Source organism: Apteryx mantelli, chromosome 6 (genome assembly GCF_036417845.1).
Source record: "Apteryx mantelli isolate bAptMan1 chromosome 6, bAptMan1.hap1, whole genome shotgun sequence".
NCBI lineage: Eukaryota > Metazoa > Chordata > Aves > Apterygiformes > Apterygidae > Apteryx > Apteryx mantelli.
Window position 1 is genome coordinate 26,095,073 of NC_089983.1, and position 16,008 is coordinate 26,111,080.

At 38.9% G+C, this 16,008-nt stretch overlaps 2 protein-coding genes across 4 annotated transcripts in view; both read left to right on the plus strand.

Annotated features, from left to right (window-relative positions):
- WIPF1 (WAS/WASL interacting protein family member 1) overlaps positions 1-5,289 on the plus strand; it is a 35,585-nt gene extending 30,296 nt beyond the window's left edge. The window contains exon 8 of the mRNA XM_067299031.1: positions 349-5,289. Coding sequence (XP_067155132.1) covers positions 349-404 — 56 coding nt within the window. The 3' untranslated portion in view covers positions 405-5,289. The remainder of the gene's footprint in view (positions 1-348) is intronic.
- A 6,453-nt stretch (positions 5,290-11,742) lies between these two features.
- Positions 11,743-16,008, plus strand: part of GPR155 (G protein-coupled receptor 155) — a 38,036-nt gene continuing 33,770 nt past the window's right edge. Inside the window, exons 1-2 of one of the 3 annotated variants that reach the window (XM_067299034.1) lie at positions 12,509-13,545; positions 13,714-13,901. The gene's annotated coding sequence lies outside the window, so the exon portion shown is untranslated. Of the gene's footprint in view, positions 11,897-12,508; positions 13,902-16,008 lie in introns of those variants that run through there. The other 2 variants (XM_067299035.1, XM_067299033.1) reach the window with 2 other exon arrangements.

Genomic DNA, 16,008 nt, shown 5'->3' on the forward strand with positions numbered 1-16,008 from the left:
ACATTTAGAGCTTTCATTGAAATTTGCATGTGTTCAAGCAGCACTAAGACCTTATGTGTTTGCATAAAATAGTAAGGCTAACAGGAGCTATCGATTTGTTCTGAAGAGGGGCCAAAGGACAGAAATATATATGCTTTCCAGGCATTTGCGGATAGCATTCATTAAAATACAGTTGGTATACTGTTGTTTAATAAACTAACCAGAAACTCTACAGAGAATTTCTAGTAAAATGGTAAGACAAGAAAATGAGGAGTTCTTCACCAGTTGCATAATGAATGGCTTAGACATGAACTCTCACATGAAAAGAAGCCGGGAGAAGTAACACAAAAAACTTACTTTCTCTTTCAGGTGGCTCTGGCCGAAAAGAAAGAGGTGCTCCCCCTCTTCCGCCTATACCAAGGTGAAATGGGTTCTGGCCCATCCCTGGGCAACTTCTGTTTTAAAGTTTCCTTCGAGTCAGTTCTCCTGTCCACATCATCGGAAAGTAGTCTGTCTTGCTTTATTTCTACTTTTGGCTTGTCAGCTGGAATAAACTTCAGTCTCTATTACAGAAGTGATAGATGCAGCTTATGAACTATAGTTGCTTAAAGCTATCAATTTTACTTGCTTATATTGCAGGCTGTCATGAAAAGCATTTGGTGGCACATATACAACATACGTACATCATGCGTACGGGGTCCAGCCCTGTCCCCTTGAGTCCAATAGATCTGCCTTTGAATTTAATGATGGCTGGAACAAAACTGTCTCATTAATTTGGGGTACAGTGGCTGTATTATTTGAATGGCAAAGTACAATTTATTTTCTGTTTAAAAAACAATTAACAGAGAATACTGCATAGCCAAGAGTCCCATGGATCCTTCTTTGCATGCTTAACTTGGCCCAAGTGCTTCTGCAAGCCAGTGCTACTACGTGGTGACCAAGACTGCAGCCTACATCTTTGCACCTCAGCTTAGCCAAGCAAACCATATTTTAAACCATCGATGGCTCATCCTGCCCCGAGGATGGACTGTGCCTGGCCTTGCTTTTATCTGTGGAGGATCTTCCAAAGAAAAGCATAAATTAAGAATTCAGCAGCATAAAAATGTCTTCTCTATCCTTCCCACCTTGTTTTGTAATAGCCTTATGCTTTTAGTCACCTAATTCTTTCCTACTTTGATGTGGATCAGCCCACAGCCATCCATGGCCTGGATTACTATAATGCTCTCTACGTGAGACTACATGCAAAGTTTCCTCAGAAAGCAGTCTTAGTGCAAATGCAGCAATTATTGTAGTTACAAGCTCTTTCTGTGAAGCATCGCTAACATCAGTGCTTCGCAGGTTGCATAAGCTCTCCAGTTGTTTCCTTGGTACAATTAAATCATGGGGTTTTTTACTTAAAAAGCTTCTTGGGGCTTAGCTCACAAGCCTCAGAGAGACTGTATTTGACTATGTTATAGCAGAGCAGCTGAGGTCAAGAAATGTGCATAAACGAAAGCCCTTTGATTTAGTGAAGGAGGTCTGGGGTTAGTGTATTCTAACGGAAGCATCAGCACCAGAATTGCTGTCTTCACTCATTCAAGAAAAATGGAAAGATTTGGCCTTCTGAGTTTACCGTGAAGCCTGTCCTTTCAACTCGTGCTGAAAGGAATCTCAGCAGAGAGCCGCCAGCCTTGCATTAATAGAAGAAAGAGTAAAGTATTCTCACATTGTGACGATCAGTTGATTTGTTTAATGGCTTTTGAATTTTGTATTTGAGAAAAGAGTTAATTGAGTGAGTGCATTTTATAAATGGATCTAAGTAAATGTAAAAAGCCTTCGGAAATCAGAGGAAGACTATAATTCTGGATTTGAAATATTGCTGATTAATAGTTCTTTATTAATGGACTTCTGAAGGTTAGCTCTGAAAAAATTCTCCTGTCTCCTCAGCAGTATCTGTTTCTTCAGCTTACTCCTTGGACTCCCTACAAAGCCTGTGTCAGTGGGCATGTTTCACAGGGTATTGCTCAAAACAAAACAAAACAAAAAATCAGAAAAAATAGTCACGTAGGTTAGGAAAATGTTTCCCTGGTGTGGGAGACATGATCCTAAGTGCACTCTGAGGCTAGAATGAGGTCAGTCCTTGGAAATCCAGGGACTTTAGCCAAAGAGAGCTTGAACCCCACAGAAGCGCTTGTGTGCAGGGTCTTCTGCATTGTCAGTGACCGTGGCGGGCCAGAGCCCCCTCCTGCCTTGCAGCCGAGACTGTCCCAACCGAGGGCATCAGACAGAGTTGGATTAGGCCAGACCTAACTTAATTTGGCCTTTTCGGTACTTGTTTACAAAACTATGTTAGCTGTGATAGCATTTGGTTATGTACCCGTTTTTACATTTTTGTATCTAATGACCTACTTTAAGTTACTATTTATGGTCTTGAATCTGCAATTAAATCTGCGCAGGCGCAGGGATGTATCTAAATCTAATTGTAGGATCATGGCCGTAAGAGTTTCTTAAATAGATAGTAACGGGACCTCCATGTGACAGGTGCACCTTGGGATCAAGCCCAGTTCAATACTGAATTTGTAAATGTATTTTATTGATGTCACTTAAGTATATGCACTATGCAAAGTGCCGATCTCTTTGGCATACTATTATGTGAATAGAAGTCCAAATAAGATTTTTAGGATGATAACTTAAAGGATAAATTATTGTATTCATGTTATTAAACTGAAGCACTTATAACTTTCTGAGGAATGACATTTTGAATTTAAGAATACAATATTTTCAATACATTGACCTGCCAAATCCTTATTAATATTCAAGTAGTTATGCAGCCAAAAATCTGAGAAAAATCCAGAAGCTATACATTTTTGTAACTTATCTATTTCCAGCATGACTGTTTTACTTTGAATAAGTCAATGAAAATGCTGCACATTGTTCTGCCAACTCCCTGCATAATTCAAAATATTCTCTGTTTGATTTCCTGAGCAAGGTTTTCTGACCAAAAATTCTGGGCAATAACCAAAGACTTGGCAAATCAACTTCAATCTCACTTAAAAATGTGCTGTGTAAAAGGCCTTAAGTCAACATGCCAAGAAACCCGAGCTGCTTGTCTTTTAGCACTTTCTTGTACTATTGAAACCTCTTTGAAATGGATGTTTGGCATATAGATAAAATATGTTAAAAATGCAGAAAGAAGGGTTTTTTTTTTCATGTAACAACAACTTTACCATTTGTATCTTTTGCTGTAAAATTCCCTAGATATATTCCAGAACAATGCAGCATTTTATCATTCAATATATCGCTTCATATATCCATAGCTATTTACAATATGATCAATATTAAAATATTTATTTCACTATGCAATGTTAAAAAAGAAAAAAAAACAAAACTCATTGAACCAGTGGTGCCTTATGACTTTTTTAGTCAACTTTTCTGTGTCTCACTATAAAAATTAATAGGCATTGTTCTTCCATGCCCTAATGTAAAATAGTGCTGATAGTAGCATTAGACAGCATTTGAGCCAAGCCCTGCTGTTGTAACATGCTCAGTCAGCTAACTTCAGATTGAGTTAAGTGTATGGAGGGACTGTTGAATCAGTCTTTAGGGGAGACCTAAGTGGAACTGGTCTCCCACTGGGAACTTCACCGTAAGTTGTTGGTATGTCTCTGGAAACCTAACCCTTTCCCAGAAGCAGTGTCTCTCTCTGCTCTCTGTACAGCCCAGCTGACTTCAGCATGGTTGCACGGGTTATTAGAGGGCTAAATTTGATTCACCGCTTGCGTATAGGATTTACTGTGTTTGTTTTAATGGTGTTGTAGTAGCAACAGTCACACCTCAAACTACCTTTTATGTCATCACTAAGACTTGCATTGCGTGGCAATGGCCACAGGTGTTCATTTCTGTGTACTTCAACTAAGTAAATAAAATGGGAATAACTTTTGTACCATATAACAATTATTTCTGCTCAATATTTTTGGAGGAGAAGCACATGTTATATCTGCATCAGACACTGGTAGAAGAGGTCGCAGTGATTAATGTTCAGAGTTGTTACAGGAAACCCAACCTGTGATTCAGGAAGCGTGTAATTCTGTAAATGAGCTACTTAAATATGGTTGCAAGGTTCTTGTTTAGAAGCCAGGATTTCCCAGCACTAAAAGAGTCATGAGAACCCTTTTTTTTTTTTTTCCTGCAATACTGAACTATCGAAGAAGTTCCTTAGCTTGTTGTTTAGAAAGCTGGACAGTAGCTTCTACTTGTAGCAACAACTGTTTACATGTCGCTTGTGGAAGTTGCGCTCTGTTGGAGCAGAGGACCAGGAAACTAAACTGCTATCGTGTTTCACATATATTGCAGCACAACAATTTTATGAGCAAAAATATGCAAAAAGAAACTGTACTTTCCCCCTTGGAAACAAAGACTGGAGTTGGGTGATCAAACTGGGAATTGTTTCAAGCAGAAGGTCAAGAGACGCAGACAGAGGGCCATTCAGCTACAGGACTCTGAAAAGGAGAAGAGTGTTCATGGAAGTAAAAAACAATTTGCTGAAGTCTGGAATCAATACTAGAGTACAAATCAAGATAAAATGTGCATGTATGTAGTATCTCATTGTAATACTGTGAACACTGCTGTCTTACAGTCATGTGTGAACAGAACCTGTTATGGCGGTACATTGACTCTGTGTAATATATATTGTATGAACTTTAATCTGTTGAGCTGTATTCACCAGAAAATTAAGGTGAATCTCTTAGGTAAAAGATGTTCAGTAACATGTTAAATGTAGCTAGTTCATGGAATGTTTCCTCATGTACGTCGGGAGAAAATGGTGACCTTTTCGGTTGTAAGGTGAAACTGTCTGTGCCAGTTAGTTAACATGTAAATCTGGAGCACTGATGAGAAGGGGAGCGTTCGAGGTATTCAGCAGAAGCAGGACACGTGTGTATGTTCTTAGTTGCTGAGTATGCAGTTAGGCAGACAGATTAGGAGAGAAAAAATGGAAATGGCATGTCTTAAGAAAGGGAGTAATACACTTCAGTATGTTGCCTTTTTGAAATACAGTTCGTTTGTGATAAATGATCGTAAAGTAATACATGCAAAGGAAGACACTTTAAATTTGGACTTCTAAAGCCACACGACTATGAAAGGAAGAGGAACAGAACTTAAAACACAGGCTGAACAGAAAGTAACATTTTTATCAGATGCTTGAAGTTTGAGCTTTTTATAAAATATTAGTCTAGTTCTGTGGATATTTTTCTGCTTAACATTTATTTTGTATGTGATTTTTTTTCTACTTATTTTTCTGTCCTATGCCAAATAAATTTTACTTTTATTTAATTGGTGGTGCAGACTGTTACACTGAAAACAGCCACGGTTGCTTGCTCGGCAGAAACAGATTTCAGCTTCAGGAGGAGTTCAACAATGACGCTGGTGGGAATGGGGGACGGCCGCTCCTCCCCTGCCACACACCAATCCTTGGCAGCGCAGTGGAAAGATGCGAAGAACTTCAGGCTTCTTCTATGTGGTGATGGTGAGACACTCATAGATAGAGAAGTGATGAGTTTAGTTTAGGATAAAGAATGTTAGAAAAAACTTGATCAGTGATACTACACTTACAGACGGTGATTTTTCTCATAGTTCTTTGATGAGCAGAGTCTGTAGGCAGTGGTTCTTAACAAGGCAAGCTAGATATTTGCAATGGGGAGATGACATGGAAAATATATCTCAGTGCAGATTTTTGTTCATCTTATCTCTGCTCACTAGACAGAAGGCTTCCAGAGAATATTATATATTTTCAAACAAATGAAACCCTCCTTTTGCCTTCAGAACCCTGATCTTGATCTTGGATGTTAAACTTTTGCAATAATTTGGTCCAGGTTCAACATAGAAAGACCTTTTGATGAAAGCCCAGAGAGGGCTCAAATTCAGGTTGTTCTTTCAGTCTCTCCTCAGAAATAAGAAAGGTCAATTAAAACCCTCAGGACAGTTCATAATATCTCCAAAATAGACACATCTATCTTGCAAAGACTTGAGCAACAGGTTTGTCTTTACACAGGTGGTGGATCCTCTGATGCCAGTGGAGGCTGCTTGTTGCTACTTCCATTTTACAGACTGACTGGGGAGGAGACCTCCACTTCTCCAAAAGGCCACAGGCAGCTGTGGCTCAGGTGCAACCTGTAAACCCCTCAGCCCTGGTGCTGGTGCTGCAGAAATAGGAAGAAGCAGGTAGGATGTAGGGAGATGTGAAGGAGCAAGCTCAGCAGATTGATTCACCTGCTGGCCTTTGCAGTGCTTAGTAGCCTTAAACCAGGACTCTGAGGTATGACTTTAATGATTTCTCAGTAGGCCTCCTTCTTTGGGATTTTATTAAAGGAAATATGGTGCTTTGGTTTTTCAAGAAGTTAAGTGACTTGCTTGACTTTGGGAGAAAGGAACTGGACTAAGCCTTGTGTGACCACAGCATAGTCCTTCCTCTGTTTAACTCAAGGCAGTATCTTTTCTTTAAAAAAGGGGGAGGGGAGAAGAATTTTACAATACTTTGGGTTTTCTTTTTTTCTAACTGTTCTCTGGAGTTGTGGGAAGGCTCGTGCATTGCAAGCGGCACACATGAAAATGCCAAACTCCTTCAATTATGGTTCAGCAACTTCCAGTGACCTCCCTGCCATGCATGCACAGGCTGCTCCCTTCTGCCCTCTAGCTACTCTGACTCCATTTTGCATTGAAAATAGTAAGCTGGTCCTAGCCAATTCTCAGTTTGTGGGGCTAAATATTGGCCCAGATATGTCTGCAGGACAATTAATGTATTGTGTGGGTTAACTATCGAGTTAGAATAAGAACCTTTTAGGATTTGTTTTTTCTCTGGCTAATAGCAATCATACCCAGCAAGTCTTAACAGCTGCTTCTGCTATCTTTGATTCTCTCAAAATTACTCAAATATGTAACATGATGAGAGGTTGATTTTATGACGTTTCATTTCTCCCAGAGCTCATACAGACTTTCTCTTATACATAATGAAACTATTTATTTTACACTTACAAAACAGCTTGTCCGTTTGACTTGTCAAATAGGACTCTATAATCCTCCTAAAAAGTTCATACTTACTCTTCCAGGTTGTGAGGGTCTGGAATATACAGTGTCTTGGCAGCTTTAAAATCAAGTTCTCTCTTTTTTTTTTTTTTTTTAAATTATCTCTCCCCATGTGCATTAATTGCTATCTGGAAACAGAGTCATGCTTGGGCTCCACTCCCCCTTTTGAATACATCATGATAAAAATTTTGCAGACCAAATTAGGGCCTCATAATCTTTTCTGTAACCTGTTGTTTATTATGTTTTGTGGTATCTGGGTTGCTTGTCCTGTGCATGTTTACACAAATAAAAACTACTAATCAAAAACTTTGGCAAAGCATAAAAGCAAGCAGACTGCTGCTGTGTCTCCACACTGGAGATACTGCAGTGGTGCTGGGAGTAAAAAGCAATACAATTATTTCCATCACTAATGTGAGCCTCTGAACACATGGAAGGTTAAATCTTTTGACTGATTTACAGGTCCTGTAAAGACACCCTTGTGGGCAAAATGGTTGTTTCACATTCTAGGGTGATGTAGCAGTTCCTTGGTACTTGCCTTTACCAATAATAACTTGTCTTTGCAGTAAGTGCTGAAGGCATTGCTGTAGGAGTGTATTGACTCTGTCATAAGTTTCAGCAGGGTGTTTATCTGTCACCTCTCCTCCATTGCCTGTCCTGTCCTTAGGAAATCTCCTAATAAAGGCTTCATTAGTTGGATCCTTTGCATCCTGGCAGCAAAAGTGTCTTCTTGTCCCATATGAGACCCATGGCAGACAGCCCTTTCATCGCTTCTTAAATGAGGCAAAACTGCTTATTGTTGGTCTTGCAGCCCCCAAAGGCTGTACAGTGGTGCTTAATGGAAAGGCAGCTGCCTTGGCTCTGTTAAACCTTCAGTTGCAATAGTCAGAACTTTCTGGGAAAGGATCTGTAACATACCGCACCTGGATTTTTATTTTTATTTTTTTTTTTAAGAATCCTGCTGATTTCTTCTATTTTTTCATGGCTGATGGAAACATGTATTTAAATGTTTAAACTTTGCTACCTAAGGATGTTAATTTAAATGGAATTAGAACATAATCTTTTGAAACATTCTTATGATACTGTGTATTTTTCAGCATCACCAATCAGGCTCTTAACTTGTCCAAAAATTTCAACACAAATACAGGTATAAAAATAATCTTGAGTAAAGGATGACACAAAAATACTTTAATTTGAAAATGTATAGTATTAGCAGCAGCTGCCCAATTTATTCTCTGTATGTCCAATATCAATCTGTCTATTGAATAAAAAGAGCAATTTAGATAAACAGTCTCTACTTCAATCTTAAAATGTTAAAATATTTGTGGCTTGAAATACAGCTTCCACAGAAACTACATTAAAAATATAAAACAAAAATCCATCACAGATGCTGTCTGTATGATATCATCAAGCCTCCTAGTCTATTACAGTAGGCTGCTTTTTAATTTTCATAAACTTCTGGGTTTTGTCATTCACTTTTTCTTCCCCAAATTAAAAAAAAAAAAAAGTTATTTCTTCAAGAATACTGGTGGGTTTTTTTAGTCTACATAAATACTTTTCTTATTTTGAATATGGAACTGTTCTTCTTACTTCTTCTTCTTTTTTTTTTTTTTTTTTGGCTAGAATATAGTGAATTTAAAAAAAAAAAAAAAACTCCTTCTAAGAAGTTCTAAGATAAGGGTGGACACAGGGCCGAGGGAAAAGGGGCTGCTTGTTGTTGTTCCTCTTTTCTCTCGCCAAAACAAGAACTGTTGATACCTCCCTGTATCCAGAGCAGGCTTTTATCACTGCCGCATTCGGGTTTCAGAACTGTTCTTGCCAAAGGCGGCAGCTCTGCCGACGTTTTGCACTTGCTTGTGTGTAAAACTGCTCGACCCCAAGCTTGTGTGACCATTGCGGGTTGTTAGTGCATAACCACTTTGCTTCTCAGGGCAGGGGGAGCAGGGCGAGGTGAGGAAGTGCCGAGGCTTGAGGAACAGCCGCTACATTAATAACGCAGGTATTAATGCATACCTGCATTAACAGGGGAGCCGGCGTCCCGGGCGAAGCCTGACTTTCCTTGCGGCGTTTGTCAGAGCCCGCCAGCGTTTGCTGGGCTGCCCCAAGCCCTGCCTTGCCGCCCAGTGCTGAATCCTTGTGTTGACGTTTTTTCTCCTTGTTTAAAATAGAAGCTTTCACTTCTTCTATTTGGCCAGTAACTTGAGTTACTTAAGAAAACCAGGAACCTTTGTTTGAAAATACACAGATACATCCTGTTTGTTGCCTTTCAATGTACAGTTTAAGCCCTCAGTTGTGGCTGCAGGACTGAATGGTGATTTGAATGCCTATAAAATTTATTTTTTCTGTGTTTAGTCCAAATTATTGCTGATTTAAAAATAAAAATCAAGCTGTGTGCTCTAAGAAAATTACTGCATATCCACTATGCCAGGACCTTCATTCCTCTGTCTCGTACAGCACACCAGGTAGCAGATGGGAAAACTGTAAATCCATTTTCTTAATAAACATTAGCTGCAAACATTTCTAATGTAAGTCTAAGTACAAGCAGGCATCATAAAATGAGAAACCTGTATATGTCTGGTTTCATTTTTAACTAAACAGGGAAAAGCCCCAAGCACACAGACATCTGATGCTTCAGCGGGTGGGAAAAAGTATGATGTGTATCTCCAGCCTATGAATTTCTTTCGTGATGACAAATACCCTGTCTCTGGTACAAGAGGTGCTTTGTGCCCCATAAGTTGTCTAAACTCGGTAGCCTAAGGAATCAGAGGCTCAATATATTATGAAAGAGCATGCTATACAATAAAATAACAAGGATGTTCAAATACAGTAGCTCAGCTCTTGCTGTCTGTTACACTGGTGTGCTTTCACTGTAACAATTTGGATTTTCAGTAGTAGTTTAGCTTTGTCTTCTAGCTTTGTCTTTTCCTCACTGACATTTTTAATAACTTAAAATTATTCTCTGTAATTATCACCTGGGAATTTTATTTTAAATATTTATTTCAAAAGCTTTTATTTTTTTTTAACTGGCTTTTATTTTTCCCTCTATTTTTGTAAAGGAATTGTTCTATTTTTACAAAAACCCCTAGCTTCCAAAGCAAAACATAATTAAGAACCCAAATGGCCCAGTTCACCAAGGCATGTTGAAGGAGACGGCTGAAGCCCCGGCCTCGCTGCACTCGGCGGCATTGCTCGGCGCCTGCGGCCGGGTGAAGCCCTGGGCCCCAGCAGTGGGTGCGGACGTGGGGCTGCACACGCTGACTCAGTGGCTGGAGCCTGCTTCCTCCTGCTTAGGCTCATTTCAAAAACATCTTCGTTAACTATATTGACTGCTCAGCAATTTGAAGATGGCATTTTCAAGGAGGGCACTAGATGGCACTTTTGACTTCTTTAACCTAATTTTTTACTTTCTAGCCAGGAGAGATTATCTTTAATGTCAATGTCAAAACCTTGGGATCTCATCAGCTGGAAATTTCTTACTACTCTTTTGTTGCTTGTATGATAACCAGTTCACAAGTTGTATTTAACTGTAAAAATTGTGATTGTATTTTTTTTTTTTTTGTTAAAAGCGTATCTGAAAATGTGTAGTTTATTATTATTATTTTAGGAACACTGTATACCTTTTGATTGTTGGTACAGTAGCTTGTTTAGTCTTAAACACACATGGCTTGATCCATGACTCAATTGCACAACTCTTAGGCAAGTAAAATTCCAGTATTGGCATAAAAATGATGCAACAGAATAGCATGTATGACTCCACTCTGTTTCAGCACAACCTGAAAGCAGTGTGCTATTAGAACCAAACAAATTAAGTCTATAACTGCAGCTGGAGCAGAAGGTAAGTATTAAAATGGATACATTTATTGTAAATGTCAAATGGAAATAGCAGGTGGTTGTGAGAAAGTCACTCTGACAGTATTAGTCTTAAAAGCATTATTTACTTAAATATTTATCAGATGAAATATTCATTTCTATTGCAAATCAAGGAAATAGAAAACATAGTCAATTTGAAGTCTCTGGCAATCCACATGAGATTAAAATATTTCCCATAAATTTAAATGAAGTGCCAAACTGCTAAACATAATCAGGAAAAGGTATAAGGAAGAAACAATGTCAGGGAAGAATCTGTAGAGGAAAACAGATTAAGTGTGAGGGAGAAGCGTTATGAAAGTATATGTACAATAGCTTTATGCTGAAGAATTCGGGAAGAAGAAGGTATATTAGTATGTGACAGAGTAACAGAAAAGATGAAATGTTATAGCAGGATGAAATGAAAAAGAAACAAATGAACAAAAATCCACTGGGGCTCCTGCCAAAGGAGACAATACAGTGCAATCAATACATCTTTGGGTAATATTTAAACTGTGTTTATAAAGGTAGTAAATAATGGTTTGAAAAATAGTGTAATATAGCATGATCGCAAATGGAAATGTAGTAAGTGAAGAAGGCTTTACAAAGATTTGGGTCATATTCTGAAAATATAAAGTTCCTGATTTCTGATGCCAAAATGGTTTGGGTTTTTTTTTTTTTTCCACTGGTAAATTGGTTACTGACTGTAAGAATAACCGACGGGTTCAACCGACCTTGGGTCAGAAACTGCTTATCAGCGCAGCTTTCCTTAACATAGTGTTCCTGAGCAAAGACACACTTAGTAGCATGTGTTCACTACTGATAACTGTTCCCATTTTGTCTTTTGGAGGCATCAGGCTGAATTTGATTAGTCTCATGGCAACCAAGCAGTGAGAGTACTGAGAAGAAGCAAGGAATGGGCTGCAGATGTCAAAATGAACAAATAGGCCTTCTCAAAAGGAGCCTTAACTCTTAGGTCCTGTTCTTAATAATTTCACCACGTACCATCAGTCATGTGAGTAATGTGAAAAATATAAAAATATTATATAATAGCTAGTGTCTATGTAAAGTGATAGGTAGATACATTTCTAGGCATAATATAAGGCAAATGGACAAGAATTGATAATCATTTCACAGGTTAAGCAATCAAAATCACTGCATTTAAAATTAGAGATTTCTTTGTTTTCTTTAACTTCTTTCATTTCTGTCCAGAGATTCATTTGGTAGTCTCTTCTTTTCAGTCTGACTTGTTAACTTGTTACCTCGTCTCTGAGTGCTTGTATTTCACTTCAACTAATCTTTTTGCTGAGCCAAGTAGCCTTCTGCAAGTTGATACACTATTACCATGATCAAACCTATACATTTAGGAAGACTTTGCAACATTGTTTTGTTTCCCCTGAAAACTATTTAAGAAAAAAAATCTCATACTGCTGACATCAGTAAGGGCTATGTTACTGACGGCAGTGGAATCTGATTTGAATTCCCCCCCCCGCCCTTAGTGAGGAGCGTTTACTCTGTATGCTTATAAGAAGGCTAGTCCATTTCTGCAGACCCAAATATATAGCATATATATATAAATATATATATATATATATAATATTGCAAATATATATAAATACTGCTGAAGTTTTAGTTTGACATTCTGCAAGCAAGAATATTAGCTCTATGTATTTTCTTCTGACAGTCACAATACTGTGAAGGCTACGGTTCTGCCTACAGCTATCTGACATGCTGGTAGCACATCCACGTCTCGGGCGCAGAACAGATGGGCAATGAGTACAGTATAGTAAACATGCACTTTGCGAGACCAACTCTATCACACAGAGTATCTTACAGCAGATGATTGATTTTTTGTACCAAAAACACCAATTAAGTTCTGGTAACCAACTTAGATGGTAATGGGTACTACTGCGAAACTGTAGATGAGGAGATAAATGTCTTTCTCAAGAAGGAAGATGTTTTACAAAAGACTTCCAAGGTAATCAAAGTGAACATAAACATGTTGGTAAGTTGTAAGCTCATGAGTAACTGAGCCGGCTAGGCACTTTCCTGGCCTGGTTAGGTTGCTCTTAGGCCACAGATGCTGGATTTTTAAAGGTGTTTAAAGCCTCCAAAGTCTGGGAATTTCTCCTTTCATGGGATCATTCGGCACTTTCCTTTTGACACCCTATGCAGAGAAGAAGACATCCACAGGTCTGTTGCTGTCTCTATGGGTGGATCTGCTCAGGTTGCCCAAGCTGCTTAACTACTGCACCAAAGGCATCTGTGTTCTAAGTTATCACTTATTTTGCAGTAACGGGGCGAGTAACCAAGCGATTGGGCACATCCAGATACAGATAAGTGCTGCAGACTGTTGTTTTCTAATGACTGTTCTCTTGTAGCTGCGTGTAGGATGTTCAGAAACAAAGTTTCTGAACCCTGAACTAAAGTTTTAGATAGCCAGACCTAGATATGCATTTTCAGATTTAGTCTGCTTAGTAAAGTTAACAAAGACTGAGCGTATATCCTTGCCTGTGCATTATATTTTTTATTTTTTGTTAAGCAACAAACAGTTCAAGGACAATATTTTTTCCAGTACTAAAGTTACAAGGCCACATTGTCTGAAGACATCATTTTAATTTTCACATAAAATTTGGCTTGCTGTCAGTAACCAAGGAGCATTGAGTAAGTATTTTCTCTGTAATTGAATATAAGCAGATTACACAAACAATGGGTGGAAAGAAAAGCACTTCTTATAATTACTATGTTGATAAGATATTTAAATTTTCCATGTTGTTGAAAACCAGGTGCATAGCTGCCTGGAAATCACATTGATATTATACTTGTTTCCAGATGTTTCATCCTGATCCTTTTGCATTTACCAAGATCTGATATCTGCTCATCCTCTGTATCCTCATTTGAATCTGTTCTTGGAAAAGTCACTTCTTAGTAAAATGCTAGCCAGAGGTTATTCTGAGAGTCATTGGTACTGCATTTTCAATTGATATTGCTGCTTTGAAGCTCACCTGATGCTTCCTACTGTAAGTCATTGTTATCTTTTACTTATCACTTATGCCTTAACAATTTGGCTACACTTTCCATGCTAGCTTGCTGACTCTTTCTAGAAAAACACCATTCATGTTCAGTTGTTTTCAGAGATGAACTGGCAAAATACGCTTGCCTACAGAAAACTCTTGAGGGCTCTTCAGAAGATTCCAGCATTTCAGTCTTTGACATGAGCACTTGGAATTCACCAGTAAAGTAGCCTTTGCATCAAGTACAAAGATACACTTGTGATCTCCTGAAAATCCGCACAAACAGGCTCATCTGTTCAACTTTGAAAATAGGTTTGCATGTGGTCACCGCAAGATCTTAAGATCTAAATGCTCTGAAGTCTGTCCTCATTGAGAGGATCAAGCTTCTTGCAGCCCTTCACTTATAAACATTTTAAAAGGGAAAAAAAAGTAGACTTCATTGTAAACCCAGGGAGCTGAAACAAAAAGACTCAACCCAAAACAAAGCCACATTCAAGGCCAGTGTAGAGCATGTAGCTCAGAGGAAAAAGTCTAGAGAGCTTTGATTAAGTATTGGCTGGGCAAGGGGCTTGTTGAACAGTGAGAAGATACTATCCTTTGCTGCTCTGGGAATATGCAGAAGCATCCTACGTATTCCATATGGCATAAGAAAGAATTGACTCCAACATTGAGTTATCATTCTAATTATCCAACTCAAAAGATGCTGACAAGCTGTTCCCAAAGGTTCCCAGCTCAGTGGAGAACTGGTCCTTCTCCGTGTTTCCCAAAACAGAAAGCAAGACTGGGGACAAGTGCACTTTCCTGCCTGGGAGTGTGTAAGTGATCTCGGGGATGGAAGAGTGTGTGTGTGTGTGTGTGTGTGTATATAAAAATAATACAGTAATTGCTCATGATGTGGAGAAGACTCAGGCTGTGGGTTGCTGGATATCAACACCAATCAATGAGTGGCTTCTTTAGCCAAACCTGTGCTTCTGTAAAATTAATTCTTATCAAGATTTCTTACTACAGTCTGGTATACATTCCTTGCTGCCTCCCAGATTATATCCCTCTAAGGCATGTAATTTCTATAGGGAAGAGCTGCTAGGCAAAAAGCCAAAAATACTGAAAGATCCCATTATATTTTGTGCTTCCAAAAACAAAGCCAAACCAGTTTCAAAGCGGTGTTTGTGAGGCGCTGGATACACACAATTTAACACTGAATAAACTAACAAGTGTCTTCCTTATTATGTTCACACCAAGGTCTCACCCTAAAGTTATAGCAGGGGAGTGTTACACAATTGGTTTTACCACTTTGCAGTGAAAAATGTACATCTGTTGACATAGGCTTTGTATGGAAATAAACTGGTCATCTTTTGTTTGGGCTGCATTGGCCCAGCCGAGGGCATGGACTGGGGACAAGGATGGGAGGAGGCAGGCACTGGCTTCCCAATCAGCACCGCTGCTAATTGTCAATCTGCAGCTATAGTATGGGTCTACTGTTATACTGCAACAATACTTAAATTCATTAGTCACATCAGCATATTTAAATTGAAATGAAAGCAGACAGACAATGTCAACAACACGGTCCCCTCTAAAAGTCTCCTACAGTCCTTTCTCCCTCATCTGCCTTGTTTATGGGATTTTCTTAACCTTCACCAGGTCTCTTACACTTAATTCCCTTAAGTATTGTTTTTGGTTGTTACTACTGATATTGCTGTTCTTAATACATAGTATCCCATTTGTTTCTGGTAAGGTTCCTAAATGTATTTTGACAGCAGACCTTGTCATCTGAAGTACTGTGGGGGAATTTATTATTAGGAGATGAATATTCAACACAGCAGTTGTCAATCACACATCAGTCCTCAATATTTTTTGGTTCAGACAGTTCCCTCCTCTTTACAGAACTTTCAGATAAGACAAAAACAAAAGGAGAAGAGGAATGCTGCTTTTTTTTGCTTTAAGTTTCTAGTTCGGAGGAGGTTTGGGGGCAGAAGAGAAATTACTGAGCGTGCAGACCTGGGTGGCGTTACCCTCTGCCTGTAAGGTGCCTTCGTGCCGAAGAGGATGTCTGCTGCCACAGGGGTCTGCCACGCTCAACAAGTGCCAGCGGCTGTGCTGGGCTGTATAGCAATGG